The 18,136-nt window shown below is 45.6% G+C and overlaps 1 protein-coding gene across 1 annotated transcript in view; it reads left to right on the forward strand.

The window, feature by feature from the left end:
• The window catches only part of KLHL6 (kelch like family member 6), a 453,247-nt gene that overhangs the window by 294,142 nt on the left and 140,969 nt on the right, over positions 1–18,136 (forward strand). Inside the window, 1 exon segment of the mRNA XM_030216961.1 lies at positions 15,380–15,617. Coding sequence (XP_030072821.1) covers positions 15,380–15,617 — 238 coding nt within the window.

Consider the following 18,136-nt stretch of genomic DNA (forward strand, 5'->3'; position numbering starts at 1 on the left):
GAAAAAGGGTGGAGGAAACACCTCTTGAGGTGGGACCTGTGAAGGGGAGTTCCACAAAGATTTCTGCTCTCTCACTGCGGTATTTAATCTGAATACAAGACCTGTGCGATGTGTTGAAAGAATAAGGCTGCACTTACTACCCATTTGATGATGACATACAAATACTTTGTCCAGTTGAAGAGGGCAGTGGGGGCTGGGATAACTGAATTGTTGTTTGGAAAAGGTCACTGTTTCCAGAACTTCAATTAAAGTTGAATGTCTGTAAAACAGGGGAAATATGGACTAGGAGCCACACTGCATAGAATTCTGATTTTCCCGCGCATAGTTCTGTGCTGCCTTCCGCTTTTTTTGCCCTAAAGCACGGCACAGATGGCTTTTCCGGCTGCCTCCCTCTCCCTCACCATATACTTACTCACCCTGCATCGCGGGAAGAGGCGGAGCAACCAACTGCACATTGGAGCGCTTCCTACTCCTCTGCCGGCTTGGTCCCCGTCGGTTTCAGCCGTGCGCGAGGCTCAAAGGAAATAGTCGAGCCCAGAAGGACTGCAGAGGAACAGGAAACAGCCCTACTTGCTATTGGGGAGTTCAAGGAGGTTAGCTTGAGAACAGAAAACGGTACGAGCAAGGAGGTTCTTTAAAACAGGAAAGCCTATTTACTTCTCTGAAGCCTTTTCCCTCCTGCTGCACCAGCGATTCACTGTCAGCTGTTTGCCAGCGTCGGGACCTCTCAGGTGCGTTCCGCCCACTCTAAACAACTTCCTGTTTTCCGCAGAGGTGGAACGCGCCTAAGGAGAGGTCCTGACGCTGGCAAACAGCTGACTGTGTCAATCGCCAGTGCCGGAGGGAGAAGACTTCAGGGCAGTAAGAACGACCACGTGCTGCGGGCAGGAGAAGAGACAGGAGAACAACAGATGCAAGACTCGTACGGGAGGGGGGGAGAGAAAGATTTTGCATGTGGCGCATAGGCGCCATTTTTTCAAAATACCTGTTTAGGGGAGCGACCGCTCCCCCTGCGCCCCACCTAGCTACGCTACTGAGTACTGGCACCTTTTCCATTGTCTGCTAAAATTGACCCAAAGATCTCAAGTTTTAATGAAAGAGCTCAGGCTCTGCACACCAATTCTGCCTTGTCATAGCTTCTGTGACTGGTTGCAGGGGGCCTGGCTATTGTGGGGTGGATCCCTCAGTGATCACCCCACCCTTGAAGGGTGGCCTAGCATTTGAATACCAGCATCTTTTTTGCTAGAAAAGATGCACTGTATATAAGAAATATATAAGAATTATATAAGAAAATATACATTTAGTAATAGCAAAAGGATCTTGGGTAGCGTGATGATGAAAAAACATGTTAATATTTTGGCAAGTAGATATAGTGGAGGCAGTTCTGGATATGTGTACAGGAGTTCATATTTGTTGATCATTGTTATATGCCTTGTTGAAGAGATGAGTCTTCAGCTGAATTCGGAAGTTAGCTAGTTCTTAGATCGTTTTTAAATTGCGCGGCAGCACATTCCAGAATTGTGTGCTCAGGTAGGAAAAGGTTGACACATGCGTTAGTTTGTATTTGAGACCTTTACAGTTTGGGAAGTGAAGATTAAGGAATGTGCGGGATGATTTTTTAGCATTCCTGGGTGGTAGGTCTATCAGGTCTGACATGTAGGCTGGTGCGTCTCCGTGAATAATTTTATGAACTAGGGTGCATATTTTGAACGTAATACGTTCTTTGAGTGGGAGCCAGTGCATCTTTTTTCATAGGGGTTTAGCACTTTCGTATTTTGTTTTACCGAATATGAGCCTAGCTGCAGTGTTCTGAGCAGCTTATGAAAGGCTACAGAGGAAATTGGAGGGTCATGGGATAGGAGGAAATGTCCTATTGTGGATTAAAAACTGGTTAAAGGATAGGAAACAGAGAGTGGGTTAAATGGGCAGTATTCACAATGGAGAAGGGTAGTTAGTGGGGTTCCTCAGGGGTCTGTGCTAGGACCGCTGCTTTTTAATATATTTATAAATGATTTAGAGATGGGAGTAACTAGCGAGGTAATTAAATTTGCTGATGACACAAAGTTATTCAAAGTCGTTAACTCGCGACAGGATTGTGAAAAATTACAAGAGGACCTTACGAGACTGGGAGACTGGGCGGCTAAATGGCAGATGACGTTTAATGTGAGCAAGTGCAAGGTGATGCATGTGGGAAAAAAGAACCCGAATTATAGCTACGTCATGCAAGGTTCCACGTTAGGAGTTACGGACCAAGAAAGGGATCTGGGTGTCGTCGTCGATAACACACTGAAACCTTCTGCTCAGTGTGCTGCTGCGGCTAGGAAAGCGAATAGAATGTTGGGTATTATTAGGAAAGGTATGGAAAACAGGTGTGAGGATGTTATAATGCCTTTGTATCGCTCCACGGTGCGACCGCACCTTCAGTATTGTTTTCAATTCTGGTCGCCGCATCTCAAGAAAGATATAGTAGAATTGGAAAAGGTGCAGCGAAGGGCGACTAAAATGATAGCAGGGATGGGACGACTTCCCTATGAAGAAAGACTAAGGAGGCTAGGGCTATTCAGCTTGGAGAAGAGACGGCTGAGGGGAGACATGATAGAGGTATATAAAATAATGAGTGGAGTGGAACAGGTGGATGTGAAGCGTCTGTTCACACTTTCCAAAAATACTAGGACTAGGGGGCATGCAATTAAACTACAGTGTAGTAAATTTAAAACAAATTGGAGAAAATCTTTCTTCACCCAACGTGTAATTAAACTCTGGAATTCATTGCCGGAAAATGTGGTGAAGGCGGTTAGCTTAGCAGAGTTTAAAAAGGGGTTGGACGGTTTCCTAAAGGACAAGTCCATAAACCGCTACTAAACGGACTTGGAAAAATCCAAAATTCCAGGAATAACATGTATAGAATGTTTGTACGTTTGGAAAGCTTGCCAGGTGCCCTTGGCCTGGATTGGCCGCTGTCGTGGACAAGATGCTGGGCTCGATGGACCCTTGGTCTTTTCCCAGTATGGCATTACTTATGTACTTATGTACTTATGAGCTGTCTGAAGTTTCTTGATTATTTGCTCTTTGCAGCCAGCGTAGAGTGCATTGCAGTAATCTAGGTGGCTGAGTACCATTGATTGTACCAGGTTGCGGAAGACGGTTCTTGGGAAGAAAGGTCTTACTTTTTTTAATTTCCACATTGAATGGAACATCTTCTTGGTTGTGTTTTTCGCGTGACTCTCAGGTGTCTATCGATGGTAATTCCAAGTATTTTTAGGGTATCTGAAATTGGAAGATTCAGTTTTGGTGTGTCAATAGTGGTGAATTTGTTCGTATTGTGTTATGAGGTGAGTACTAGGCATTGGGTTTTTTCTGCATTGAGCTTCAGCTTGAATGTGTCCGCCCATGTGTGCATGATATGTAGGCTTTGGTTGATGTCATTGGAAATTTCCTTTAGATCTTGTTTAAATGGGATGTAAATTGTTACATCGTCTGCGTATATGTTTGTCTATGTGGGTCAGCTTTGCGTCCTGCCTAGTCTACCTTGCTTGTTCTAGACCCCTCTACCTTAGCTTCAGCCTTAGCTCTTCTGTGTGGATCAGCTTTGTATCCTGCTTGTGTCTACCCTGTTTGTCTTCAGCTCCAGTCCCCTTCCTGCTTGTCTCTGCCCTGTTTGCTTTCAGCTTCTGTTCCTGCCAAGTTTGTTTGAGTATCCTGAATCCTGTTCCTGCCAAGCTTGTTTGAAAATCCTGAATCCTGTTCCTGCAAGCTTGTTTGCAAATCCTGAATCCTGCTTGAGTATCCTGAATCCTGCTCCTGCCAAGCTCGTTCCAGTATCCTGAATCCTGTTCCAGTCAAGCCAGTCCATCCCAGCAATACTGGTCCAGGTGATTTACTAGTCTTTAATTTGTCAGTTTGGCTCAGTACGTCTTCCAGGTTCACTGAGATTTCTTTCTGTTCCTCTGTATCATCACACTTGAAAACCAGCTCTGGTACAGGTAAATCTCTTACATTTTCTTCAGTAAAGACTGAAACAAAGAATTCATTGAGTCTCTGTGTTATGGACTTGTCCTCTCTGAGTGCCCCTTTTATTCCTTGATGACTTAATGGTCCAACAGAGTTCCTCACAGCCTTTCTGCTTCTGATATACCTGAAAAAAGTTATTACTGAGTTTTTGCTTCTGTGGCAAGTTTGTCTTTGTATTCTCTTTTAGCCTTTTTTATCAATGATTTGTATCTAACTTGCCAATGTTTATATTACTTCTCGTTGTTTTCATTTGGATCCTTTTTCCATTTTTTGAAGGCTTTTATTTTGATTTTAATAGCCTTTTTCACTTCTCCCTTTAACCATGCTGGATATCATTTACTCTTCTTTCCACATTTATTAATACGTGGAACATATCTGGTCTGAGTTTCCAACATAGTATTTTTAAACAATGTCCATACCTGATTCAAAGTCCTAACCTTAGCAACTGATCCTTATTGCTTTTTTTTTTAGTTTCTTCATGTTATCGTGGAGGGGCATAATTGAACAGTGCCAGCCATCTATATGGGCGGCCATCTCTAAGGCCGGCGCCGTAAAGAGGTCTCACGAACCCTATTATCGAAACAACATGGCCGACCATCTTTCGTTTCGATAATACGGTTGGGGCCGGCCAAATGTCAGAGATGGCCGGGTTTGAGATGGCCGGCATCGGTTTTCGCCGATAATGGAAACCGATGCCGGCCATCTCAAACCCGGCCAAATCCAAGGCATTTGGTCGTGGGAGGAGCCAGCATTTGTAGTGTACTGGTCCCCCTGATATGCCAGGACACCAACCAAGCACCCTAGGGAGCACTGTAGTGGACTTCAAAAATTGCTCCCAGGTGCATAGCTCCCTTACCTTGTGTGCTGAGCCCCCCAAGTCTCCCCCAAAACCCACTCCCCACAACTGTACACGCATTCAAAAATGCGTGGGATAAGCATAAAGGAATCCTGTACCGAAGGAATGGATCCTCAGGAGCTTAGTCAAGATCGGGAGGCGGGGCTGGTGGTTGGGAGGCGGGGATAGGGCTGGGCAGACTTATACGATCTGTGCCAGAGCCGGTGGTGGGAAGCGGGACTGGTGGTTGGGAGGCGGGGATAGTGCTGGACAGACTTGTACGGTCTGTGCCAGAGCCGGTGGTTGGGAGGCAGGGCTGGTGGTGGGGAGGTGAGGATAGTGCTGGGCAGACTTATACGGTCTGTGCCTGTGCCAGAGCCGGTGGTTGGGAGGAGGGGCTGGTGGTTGGGAGGTGGGGCTGGTGGTTGGGAGGCGGGGATAGTGCTGGGCAGACTTATACGGTCTGTGCCTGTGCCAGAGCCGGTGGTTGGGAGGTGGGGCTGGTGGTTGGGAGGCGGGGATAGTGCGGGGCAGACTTATACATTCTGTGCCCTGAAGAGCACAGGTACAAATCAAAGTAGGGTATACACAAAAAGCAGCAAATATGAGTTATCTTGTTGGGCAGACTGGATGGACCGTGCAGGTCTTTTTCTGCCGTCATCTACTATGTTACTATGTTACCATAGCCCTTATGGGTGAAGGAGGCACCTACTTGTGGGTACAGTGGGTTTTTGAGGGGGGGGGGTTTGGAGGGCTCCCATTTACCACCACAAGTGTAACAGGTAGGGGGGGGTGGGCCTGGGTCCACCTGCCTGACGTGCACTGCACCCACTAAAAACTGCTCCAGGGACCTGCATACTGCTGTCATGGAGCTGGGTATGACATTTCAGGCTGGCATAGAGGCTGGAAAAATATAATTAAATTTTTGGGGGGGGTAGGAGGGGGTTGGTGACCACTGGGGGAGTAAGGGGAGGTGATCCCCCATTCCCTCCGGTGGTCCTCTGGTCATTTGGGGCACTTTTTGGAGGCTTGGTCCTAAATATAAATGGACCAAGTGAAGCCGGCCAAGTGCTCACCAGAGCCGGCCTTCTTTTTTCCATTATCGGCCAAAGCCGGCCATCTCTTAACCACGCCCCCATCCCGCCTTCAGTACACTGCTGACACGCCCCCTTGAATTTTCGCCGGCTCCGTGACGGAAAGCAGTTGAAGCCGGCCACAATCGGCTTTCGATTATACCGATTTGGTTGGGTTTAGGAGATGACCGGCCATCTCCTGATTTGTGTCGGAAGATGGCCAGCCTTCTCGTTCAAAAATAAGCAGGATAGTTGCCCTTTCAAAACTTAATACTGCTTCAGTAGATTTTCTTAGTGACTTCACTGCAGTTAAGTCAAATTTGATCATGTTATGATCACTGTTTTCCAGCGGACACGACACCATTACTTCTCTTAGTAAGTCATGCATTTTACTAAGGACTAGATCTAAAATACCTCCCCTTCTTGTCAGTTCCTGGACCTTGCTCCATGAAGCAGTCATTTATTACAGCTAGAAATTTTATCTCCCTAGCACTCCCTAGCAATATTATATTGTTGCCAAATTTGCTAGCTTTCCTAATTTCTGCTAACATTTCTCCATCTGTCTGATTGTTCTGGTCTGGTGGACGATAGTATAGCCCTACCAGTTTACTCTTTCCCTTCACACATGGAATTTCTGTCCTTAGGGATTCCATGTTGCTCAATTTCCTCTTTAACATATAGCACAACCCCATCCAATTTGATCTACTTATCATTGCAATATCATTTTTACCCTGGTAATTCAGTGTTCCATTGGTTGTCCTCCTTGCACCAGGTCTGTGATGCCTATTATATCTATTATATTTCCTCCCCAGCACTGTCTAAAATCCTATCTAGATGATGCTTGAGGTCCACAACCTTCACACCAAGCAGGCAAGTAACCAAGCAATCCTTAATCCCAGCAACCACCCAGCTATCTACATCCCTAATGATCAAATCACCAACTTCTGTTCACGCTTTCCAAAAATACTAGGACTAGGGGGCATGCGATGAAACTACAGTGTAGTAAATTTAAAACAAATCGGAGAAAATTTTTCTTCACCCAACGTGTAATTAAACTCTGGAATTCGTTGCCGGAGAAAGTGGTGAAGGCGGTTAGCTTAGCAGAGTTTAAAAAGGGGTTGGACGGTTTCCTAAAGGACAAGTCCATAAACCGCTACTAAACGGACTTGGAAAAATCCAAAATTCCAGGAATAACATGTATAGAATGTTTGTACGTTTGGGAAGCTTGCCAGTTGCCCTTGGCCTGGATTGGCCGCTGTCGTGGACAGGATGCTGGGCTCGATGGACCCTTGGTCTTTTCCCAGTATGGCATTACTTATGTACTTATGTACTTACAACAGCTGACTTAACCACTCCCTCTTGGGCAGAAACCCCTGGTGACACATCCTTCGTGCGAGAGGATATTGCATTCCCTGGAGGCAGGTCCTAGCTAGAGGATTACATCCTGCTTCACCAGGGTAATGCTCTCCTTTTAGGTGATGTCTCTCCTCCAAGGTAGCATAGGGGCTGCCAGAATTGAGGTGGGACCTCTACTGAGTCCCTTTAGGTCTTCTTTATAAACCTCTCTGTCTGCCTCAGCTCCTCCAAGTCTGTCACTCTGGCCTCAAGAGACTAAAACCATTCTCTGAGAGTTAGTTCTTTGCACCGAGCATACACACATAGGGGCCCTTTTACTAAGGCGCACCCAAAAGTGGCCTGTGCTGGTGTAAGCACGTGTTTTGGATGCGTGCTGGTCCATTTCCTGAGCGCATCTGGAAAAAAGGGGATTTTTTAATGTGCCGAAAAATGGACTTGCGGCAAAATGAAAACCATCACGCATCCATTTTCGGCTTGAGACCTTAATGCCACCCATTGACTTAGCAGTAATATCTTACACACTAACCAGGCAGTAAACATGCAGCGTGTGCTGATTACCGCTGGGTAAGGGACCTGTGGTAGAAAATAGAAAATATTTTCTACCACATGTTTTGGGTGCATGCCAGAAATGGAATTACTGCCTGGGGCAAGCGGTAGCCAGGTGGTAGTGCCAATTTGATGCACATAGGCACTTATGTGCCTTTGTAAAAGGTCCCACAACCTCTTGCCAACTGGGAGATAACCATACATGTGATACTCAGTGCAAAAGACTGGATAGCATCCCTCTCACTGCTGGACTGCTGTCTGAATCCTAGTATTGGTAAGTTGTTTAATTAATTAAAACTTAAGATACTAGGGAGCCTTAAGATTATATGTTATATTGTGTGATTATTTAATGTTTGTTTCTTAGCAAGCATAAAATTGTTAAATCCAATCACTTGCAGATGAATATATTCTGTAATGACAACCCCCCTATTGTTGTCTTAATTGGAATAAATGACTAACAATGAAGACTATAAATTAAGTGATGTGCCAGGGTGGGTGGCAAAGAAGACTGAACTAGGCCTTACTGTCCCTTCTAGAGGCTATCTGGTAATGCTCTAGGCTGTGACAGTTATGTTTCAACCTCTGGTAGAAAGTTGAAGTTTAAATCTGTAGGGTATAAGGTTTTACACTATTTAAACTAGTTATTAAAGTTTGCTTTTCTTAAATTCAAACTGCTTTTATCAATAAAATGTACAATTTTTTTCTTATCTCAATCTGTCACCAAAGCACAGAGCAAAATAATGTTCACTTACCCAGAGGTATGCTCTTCTTTCAGAACTCCTTCAGAAAACATCCAACATGAACATCCACTGTAGAAAGTGACACATCCAAATTATACAAGGCAAAAAAGAAGAGATATCGACAGTTATGTGGCAGCAGGGGAACATCCATATTATAAAATAGCCCCCTAGGTAGCCACATGGAGCTATAGCCTAATGGTTCAAGCAATTGTTTAGTACCACTGTAGTTTTTGGTTAAAAATTTTAAAAGACAATATTATTTTGTATTCTGAGCCCTCCAGGTACACAAAATCTTTAGTGTCCCTCAGTGAATACCACTTCAATAGTCTTCATACATTGTGGTACACTAGCCAGCTTATTTTCAAAAGAGAAAGACACCCATATTTCGACCCAAATCGGGAGATGGGCGTCTTTCTCCCGTGGGCGCCCCAATCAGTATAATTGAAAGCCGATTTTGGGCGTCTTCAACTGCAATCTGTCGCGGAAATGGGCAAAGTTGACGGGGGCGTGTCGGAGGCGACCCTCAGGGGGAGGAATGCTGGCTTCGGCCTAACCCCTGGTAAGCCTTTCCTCAGCTGAGAGGTGCCCAGCTCTACCACCGGCTGCCTTTCAGGTGCTGTGGAGGACTTGCAGCTCATCTGCATATCCTTATAGCCTTCTCCGGGGTGACACCCAGGTCCACTCCGATCCACTCAGGGCCTCCGCTCTAGGTGCCGAGCGCCGAACGGCGCGCGGGGCATTTTTCTCTTTACATCTAATCTTCTTCCCAGTTGCTAAAGTACCTCAGTTGTTTATGGCCCCTATTCACATTCTCTTCCTAATCTTTTCCCTCACCCCCTACCTCTCTCCGCTACAGGAACTCACTGCCCATCCATCGACTTCATCACCTCACCTTCTCTCCTACCCTCTTCCTCCCTCTTGGCTTTTAATCTCCGTCTCTTTCTTCCCTCCATTTTGCCTTCCTCATTCCACCTAAATACCTCTCGCCTTCGACGCCTTCGTGGCCACACCTCTCCTACTCTCCTCCACTCTCTTTTACTCCTTCTCTTACTCTCAGCCGGTGACATCAATCTCAATCCTGGCCCTCCTCACCAACTATTATCCCAACTCTACAGATCTCACCATGACCTCTCTAACCTCATCTCTATTCCTCTACTCCCCTCCTCTTCTCTGCCCTTCTCTTGCGCCCTATGGAATGCCCGCTCTATCTGTAACAAACTCCCCTATATCCAGGACCTCTTTATCTCGCGTCACCTCCATCTGTTCGCCATAACAGAAACCTGGCTCTGCCCTGATTACACTGCTTCAGTTGCAGCCCTCTGCCATGGCGGTTATCTTTTTTCACATACTCCTCGCCCTGCTGGTCGCGGGGGCGGTGTTGGACTACTTCTCTCTCCCTCCTCCAGATTTCAACCCTTTCTTCCACCTCAGTCTCACTGTTTTTCCTCCTTTGAAATCCACTCTATCCGCCTTTTCTCTCCTCTGCCTCTTCGAATAGCGGTCATTTATCATCCCCCTGATAAGTCCCTTTCATCCTTTCTCAGTGACTGATGCCTGGCTTGCCTTCTTCCATGATCCTTCCTCCCCCTCTCTCATCCTTGGTGACTTTAATATTCCTGCTAATGATCCTTCCAACTCTTATATTTCCAAGTTACTCGCTTTAACATCCTCCTTTAATCTCCAACTATGCTCCACCTCCCCCACTCATCAAAATGGTCACTGTCTTGATCTCATCTTCTCCTCCAACTGTTCACCCTCTTATAACTTGCTTCTGATCTTCCCCTCTCTGATCACCATCTTATAACTTTCACACTTAAATCTCCTCCCTCCCAGTCCCGTCCTATCTTATCTAATTTATCTAGGAATCTTCACGATATTGACCCTTCATCTCTATCCTCCCATGTTTCAAACCTCCTCTCTACTGTGGCACCATCCACGTCTGTCAACGAGGCTGTTTCTTCTTACAACAATACTCTATCCTCTGCCTTAGACACTCTTGCACCTTTGATGACTCACCCTATAAGGCATACAAAACCCCAACCTTGGCTGACTTCTAATATCCACTACCTACGTTCCTGTACCCGCTCCGCCGAACGCCTCGGGCGGAAATCTCGGGCCCTTGCTGATTTCTTACACTTTAAGTTCATGCTGACCTCCTTCCAATCTGCTCTTTTATGCGCCAAACAGGATTATTATATCCAACTGACCAACTCTCTTGGCTCTAACCCTCGACTTCTCTTCACAACATTGAACTCTCTCCTCAAGGTGCCCCCTCCCCCTACTCCCCCTTCATTATCTCCTCAGACCCTTGCTGAATTCTTTCACGACAAGGTTCAAAAGATAAACCTTGAATTCTCTACCTCGCCACCTCTCCCTCCACTACTCTGTTCCCCTCTCTCTCCTTCCCCTCATTCCTTGCCCTCCTTTCCTGAAGTTACTATAGAAGAAACTACACTTCTCCTTTCTTCCTCAAAATGTACCACCTGTTCCTCTGATCCCATTCCCACCCACCTTCTTAATGCCATCTCACCTGCTCTTATTCCTTTTATCTGTCACACTCTCAACCTCTCACTTTCCACTGCAACTGTCCCTACTGCTTTTAAACATGCTATGGCCACACCTCTCCTTAAGAAGCCTTCACTCGACCCTACTTGTCCCTCTAATTACCGACCCATCTCCCTTTTCTGTCCAAATTACTTGAGCATGCTGTTCACCACCGCTGCCTTGATTTTCTCTCCTCACATGCTATTCTTGACCCACTACAATCTGGTTTTCGCCCTCTCCACTCAACCGAAACTGCGCTTACTAAAGTCTCCAATTACCTATTACTGGCTAAATCCAGAGGTCTCTATTCCATCCTCATTCTTCTTGATCTTTCCGCTGCTTTTGACACTGTCGATCACAGCATACTCCTCGATACCCTGTCCTCACTTGGATTCCAGGGCTCTGTCCTTTCCTGGTTCTCTTCCTACCTCTCCCTCCGCACCTTCAGTTTTCACTCTGGTGGATCCTCTTCTACTTCTATCCCTCTGCCTGTTGGCGTACCTCAGGGTTCTGTTCTTGGTCCCCTCCTCTTTTCTATCTACACTTCTTCCCTTGGTTCATTAATCTCATCCCATGGCTTTTCCTACCATCTCTATGCTGATGACTCCCAAATCTACCTTTCTACCCCTGATATCTCACCTTGCATCCAAACCAAAGTTTCAGCGTGCTTGTCTGACATTGCTGTCTGAATGTCTCAACGCCAACTGAAACTAAACATGACCAAAACCGAGCTTCTCATTCTTCCCCCCAAACCCACCTCCCCACTCCCCCCGTTTTCTATTTCTGTTGATGGCTCTCTCATTCTCCCTGTCTCCTCAGCTCGAAACCTTGGGGTCATCTTTGACTCTTCTCTCTCCTTCTCTGCTCATATCCAGCAGATCGCCAAGACCTGTCATTTCTTTCTTTACAACATCCGTAAAATCCGCCCCTTTCTTTCCGAGCACTCTACCAAAACCCTCATCCACACCCTTGTCACCTCTCGTTTAGACTACTGCAATCTGCTTTTTGCTGGCCTCCCACTTAGTCACCTCTCCAATCGGTTCAAAACTCTGCTGCCCGTCTTGTCTTCCGCCAGGGTCGCTTTACTCATACTACCCCTCTCCTCAAGTCGCTTCACTGGCTCCCTATCCATTTTCGCATCCTGTTCAAACTTCTTCTACTAATCTATAAATGTACTCATTCTGCTGCTCCCCAGTATCTCTCCACACTCGTCCTTCCCTACACCCCTTCCCGTGCACTCCGCTCCATGGATAAATCCTTCTTATCTGTTCCCTTCGCCACTACTGCCAACTCCAGACTTTGCACCTTCTGTCTCGCTGCACCCTACGCCTGGAATAAACTTCCTGAGCCCCTACGTCTTGCCCCATCCTTGGCCACCTTTAAATCTAGACTGAAAGCCCACCTCTTTAACATTGCTTTTGACTCGTAACCACTTGTAACCACTCGCCTCCACCTACTCTCCTCTCCTCCTTCCTGTACACATTAATTGATTTGATTGGCTTACTTTATTTTTTGTCTATTAGATTGTAAGCTCTTTGAGCAGGGACTGTCTTTCTTCTATGTTTGTGCAGCGCTGCATATGCTTTGTAGCGCTATACAAATGCTAAATAGTAGTAGTAGTAGCATGGTGAAGGTGGGACTGGGGCGTGTTTATCGGCCGAGGAGAGATGGGCGCCCTCGGCCAATAATCGAAAAAAGAAAGGCGTTTTTAGAGCAAATTTGGGTCACTTTTTTTGGACCCTTTTTTTTCATGAACAAGTCCCAAAAAAGTGCCCTAAATGACTAGATGACCACCGGAGGGAATCGGGGATGACCACCCCTGACTCCCCCAGTGGTCACTAACCCCCTCCCACCCCCCAAAAAAACTTTAACAACTTTTTTTTCCAGCTTGTATGCCAGCCTCAAATGCCATACCCAGCTCCATCACAGCAGTATGCAGGTCCGTGGAGCAGTTGTTAGTGGGTGCAGTGGACATCAACCGGGTGGACCCAGGCCCATCCCCCCTACCTGTTACACTTGTGGTGGTAAATGGGAGCGCTCCAAACCGCCCCCAAAACCCACTGTACCCACATCTAGGTGCCCCCCTTCAGCCATAAGTACTATGGTAATGGTGTAGAGTTGTGGGTAGTGGGTTTTGGGGGGGATTTGGGGGGCTCAGCACCCAAGGTAAGGGAGCTATGTACTTTGGAGGTATTTTAATTTTTATTTTCATTGTTACAAGTGCCCCCTAGGGTGCCCGGTTGGTGTCCTGGCATGTGAGGGGGACCAGTGCACTACGAATCCTGGCCCCTCCCATGACCAAATGCCTTGGATTTGTTCATTTTTGAGCTGGGCACCTTCGGTTTCCATTATCGCTGAAAAACGATACCGCCCAGCTCAAATCCGCACAAATCCGATGCATTTGCCAGGCATAAACCGTATTATCGAAAAAAAGATGGACACCCATTTTTTTCGAAAATACTGTCTGTCCCGCCCCTTCATGTACTCGTTCTCGGAGATAGACGCCCATAGAGATGGGCGTTCGCATTCCATTATGCCCCTCTAAGTATTTTTTAGTCTATGGATGGCTCACCAGAAAAAAAAGGAAAAAAAACCCAAACAGGTAAAGTGAGATTTGAACAGACGCCATTAGGTTCTCTGCCTTCATTCTTAACCAATAACTAACCATTAGGCTATCGTATTTCCTTTGCTACCAAACAGAGGTCCATGTCCCCTAAAATTAGCTGGGGCAGTGCCGCATGGTCCAAAAAGTCTTGAGATGCAGCACTGGAAAGAGGTGAAGTGTCAGAATACAGAGTTTGAAAGTGGCATAAAAAGATAGACTCTATAAAATCACTACAATTTGTGACCCCCCCCCCCCCCTTAGGTTCTATCAGGGTTGAAACCACATGGGTGCCCCCCAAGTTTTAACCATCTGAGCTAGTAGGCGACTAACCTTATTACCAAGCCTATAAAATTTATAACTGTGAAATACCTTACTAAAATTGGTCCACTCATGTGTAAAGCTATTTAAAGTTTTTTGGGGTCGAGACAAGAATATCTTTGTGTGTCTGGATAGGAGCTCTTGCTTAGTCCCTTTGCGCTTTTGCAGTTTGTTTCCATATATATTATCCCCGCTGCAAGTTGTTTCTTCTGACTGCTAGTATATGTGATAATATCCCTTCGTAGTACTACCTTAAAATAGTTGGGTCTAATCAATGTATTGAGAATTATGGTACACAAAATTCTTTCACCTTTCTTGCAAGTAATTTTGAAAATCCGGTTTATGTAATAAATAGGAGGGAAAACGCCAACCGGGGGTAACTTGATAATGCAATGGTGCCTCCAATACTAACCACACCATTGCATGGTCAGAAATGACTTCCAAACCAACCTCTACTTGTCTCGCTGATGCAAACAGATCTCTTGACTTGAAAACATAGTCCAAATAAGATTGAGTATCATGAGCTCTGGAGCGATGTGTAAAGTCATGTTCGGTCAGATGGATTAATCTCCAAGCATCAACAAGATCAAGGGCTTGCACAAAAGATGGTAAAACTCCCTGACCTACCCTTCCCTTTCCCAATTGCGCACGTGAAGAGGTACTATCCATTGTGGGATCTATGACTAGAGTCCATGACTAGGCTCATATCACCTACCATAACTAGGGGTTGTTCTGAATAGGGAATTCTGTTCTGTAGGAGGTCTGAGAAAACAAGCCCATTTAAATGGAGTAGGGCCATAGACCCCCAATAAGTAAAACTCTCTACTCTGTACCCACATATGTAAAAGTAAGTAATGGCCATGGGGATCTGCAAAAGCAAGTTGTGCTAAAGTTTTTCAAATTAGGACCACAATACCCCCCTCCTTGCTCCCAAAGAGAAATAAAATACCTCGTCCACCCATTATCTTCAAAGTTTTTGATGCTCGGCATCAGTGAGATGAGTCACCTGGAGGCACACAATATTACTAGTACTGCAATTGAGTGCAAATACAATTTTGGCTCTCCTTATCAGTGAGGTTATTCCTCCCACATTCCAAGTGGTAATTTTACACATGTTAGCTGCCAGTGTCTCCACCAACCAAGAGGTCCATCTTTGTTTCGTGCTATGGACAGTATATCTGCCTATATGGTCTTTTATCTTTTGATCCTGGGCATATTTGTTTCTATTGTTCTTTCCCTTATTATTGAAGGTATTTCTCTGTATCTGGTCTTTTTCTTGTCATATTATGGCTATTTGTGTTTTTATTATCTTTCTCTTGTGTTACATTTAAGTGTTTTGTTTTTATTCTAGATTATTTCTGAACGGACAAAACCTCGGATGCATGAGTTTCAGTCTGAGGTGTTTATGATAATTGGAGGCTGCACAAAAGATGAAAAATTTGTTGCAGATGTGACTTGTCTCGACCCTCTACGGCGTAGTCGTCTGGAAGTGGCAAAATTACCATCTACAGAACAGGATACAGAGAGTGACAATAAGAAATGGGTGGAATTTGCTTGTATTACATTTAAAAATGAAGCATATATTTCAGGTAAATAGTAATTGTATATTGGAAGAGGAATAAATATGTTTTGTTCTTAGTTTTAATGAAGATGAAATAGATCTAATGTGTTTTCTTATTAACAAAGGAATAAAAGAGTAGAGCAGGTACAAAAATAAAAGCTGCAAATTAATTTGAGTTTCAAAAAGTAGATTGTGGAGCCAGTGAAAGAAAAAATTGCTCATGAAGCCATGGACATGAGAAATGATCAAGGGATGCAGATTGAAAGTTTTCTGAAACATCATCAAAAGTAATTGTAACAACCTTGAAAACATTCAGTGTAAAATAATAATATATGCTAAATGCTAACAGCAAAGGGAGAAAACCATGTAGCCTCCTAGCATTGTAATAAACAAAACCAGACATCAAAGTAAATAAATAAACTGATGGGCCAATATTTAGCCGGCAGTGGTCAGCATTTTTTTTAAACAATGACTGTCATTGGCTAAACTAGCCCTGGATATCCATTGCCGGGCCATGTCCGGCCACCAGCACTGAATAGCCAGATCAAATTGTCACTGGGGTGGCTGTTGGGGTTTATGCAGGTCCTGGCCAATATGTAGCTGAGGCCCACATTAGACAGCTATGCAGGCCCTGGCTGAATATCGGCCAGGATCCACATAAATAAAAACCTACCCCCCCCCCCAATAAACCACAAGTCTGGTGCCCCCCCCAACACAATCCTCCCTCCCACTCCTGAAGTAAACAGAAAGCTGTCTGAACCCCTCACCTCACCAGGGGCGTAGCTATGGGTGGGCCTGGGCCCACCCAGTTTGAGCTCAGCCCCATTCAACAGTGGTGAACCCTTCACAATGGCGTCAGCAGCACTGAGGAGCAAGCTAGGTTCTCATGGCACTGCTGTTTTACATCTTCCTCTCTGCGATGCATCTGTCTTCAAAGAAGGGTCGACATCTTACCCGGATGCCTTCCCTCTGCTGCATTCCCCCAAACTCTGTGCAATTTCTTGTTTACAGTCTGGGAGGAACACGGCAGAGGGAAGGCTTCTGGGTCAGCCAGCAGTAGCGGCAGCGATTCTTACATGCTGCTGGTGACCCTTCTGTGAAGACAGACATGTCGCAGAGAGGGAGATGCTGCTGAGAGCGAATGAGAAGGAGAAATTCTGCACAGGGAGTGGTAGGAGAGAGGGAAAATTGTTGGGCATGGGGTGGATGAGAAGGAGAGATGCTGCAAGGGGGTCAGAAGAGAGGGATAATTGTTGGACATGGGGGTGGAAGAATAATTGTTGGACATGAGGGGGAGGGAGGGAGAGATGCTACGAGAGGGAAGAGGGAAAATTGTTGGGTATAGGGTGGAGTGAGGACAGGGAGAGATGCTGCACAGGAGGGGTAATTTTGTATCTGCAGTGTTCTCCTGTGTATTAATCATGAGTTATATTGTTTTCATCTTATGTAGCTAGTTTGTTGGGTTTGCTGTGCTTTCCTGTAATGATTGGAGTTCTAATGTTTGTCCAATTTGTACTTATTGTACTGCTTTTTTTTTTTTTTTATAAATTGTAAACCGTTCTGTCTTGCAGTAGCAATAAGATACGGTATATAAATTGATGTAAATAAAAATAAATAAAAAAAAGAGGTTGAAATGTTGGATCTGGGTGGAGGGGAGGGGGGAGGGAGAGAGGGAGATATGCTACACAGGGGAGAGAGGGATGAGACAAGGAAATGTTGTACATGGTGGTGGAGAGGAGGGAGATATTTGGCTTGGGATGCAAGGGAAAGAGAGAGATGGTGGACAATGGGAGCGAGGGAAGAGGAAAAAGAGGGAGCGATGTTGGACATGAGAATGGAGATGGAAGAAGAGAAGCACAGGAGGGAGGGGGGAAGGAGGGAGGTATTAGCCCCAGGGGCAGACGAGAGTGAGGGAAAGATGCTGAACTATAGGTGGGAGGAAATAGAGAGGGAGAAATGCTGACAGAGCTTGGGGATCCTCATGCACTAAAGTACTACTACTACTACTACTATTTGACATTTCTAAAGCGCTACTAGGGTTACTCAGCGCTGTACAATTTAACATAGAAGGACAGTCCCTGCTCAAGGAGCTTACAATGTAAAGGACAAATGTACAGTCAGTCAAATAGGGGCAGTCAAATTGGGGCAGTCTAGATTTCCTGAAAGGTATAAAGGTTAGGTGCCGAAAGCAACATTGAAGAGGTGGGCTTTGAGCAAAGATTTGAAGATGGGTAAGGAGGGGGCTTGGCGTAAGGGCTCAGGAAGTTTATTCCAAGCATAGGGTGAGGCGAGGCAGAATGAGCGGAGCCCGGAGTTGGCGGTGGTGGAGAAGGGTACTGAGAGGAGGGATTTGTCCTGTGAGCGGAGGTTACGGGCGAGAACGTAAGGGGAAATGAGGGTAGAGAGGTACTGAGGGGCTGCAGACTGAGTGCATTTGTAGGTAAGAAGGAGAAGCTTGAACTGTATGCGGTATCTGATTGGAAGCCAGTGAAGTGACCTGAGGAGAGGGGTGATATGAGTATATTGGTTCAGGCGGAATATAAGACG

This window comes from Microcaecilia unicolor, chromosome 10, assembly GCF_901765095.1.
Source record: "Microcaecilia unicolor chromosome 10, aMicUni1.1, whole genome shotgun sequence".
Taxonomy (NCBI): domain Eukaryota; kingdom Metazoa; phylum Chordata; class Amphibia; order Gymnophiona; family Siphonopidae; genus Microcaecilia; species Microcaecilia unicolor.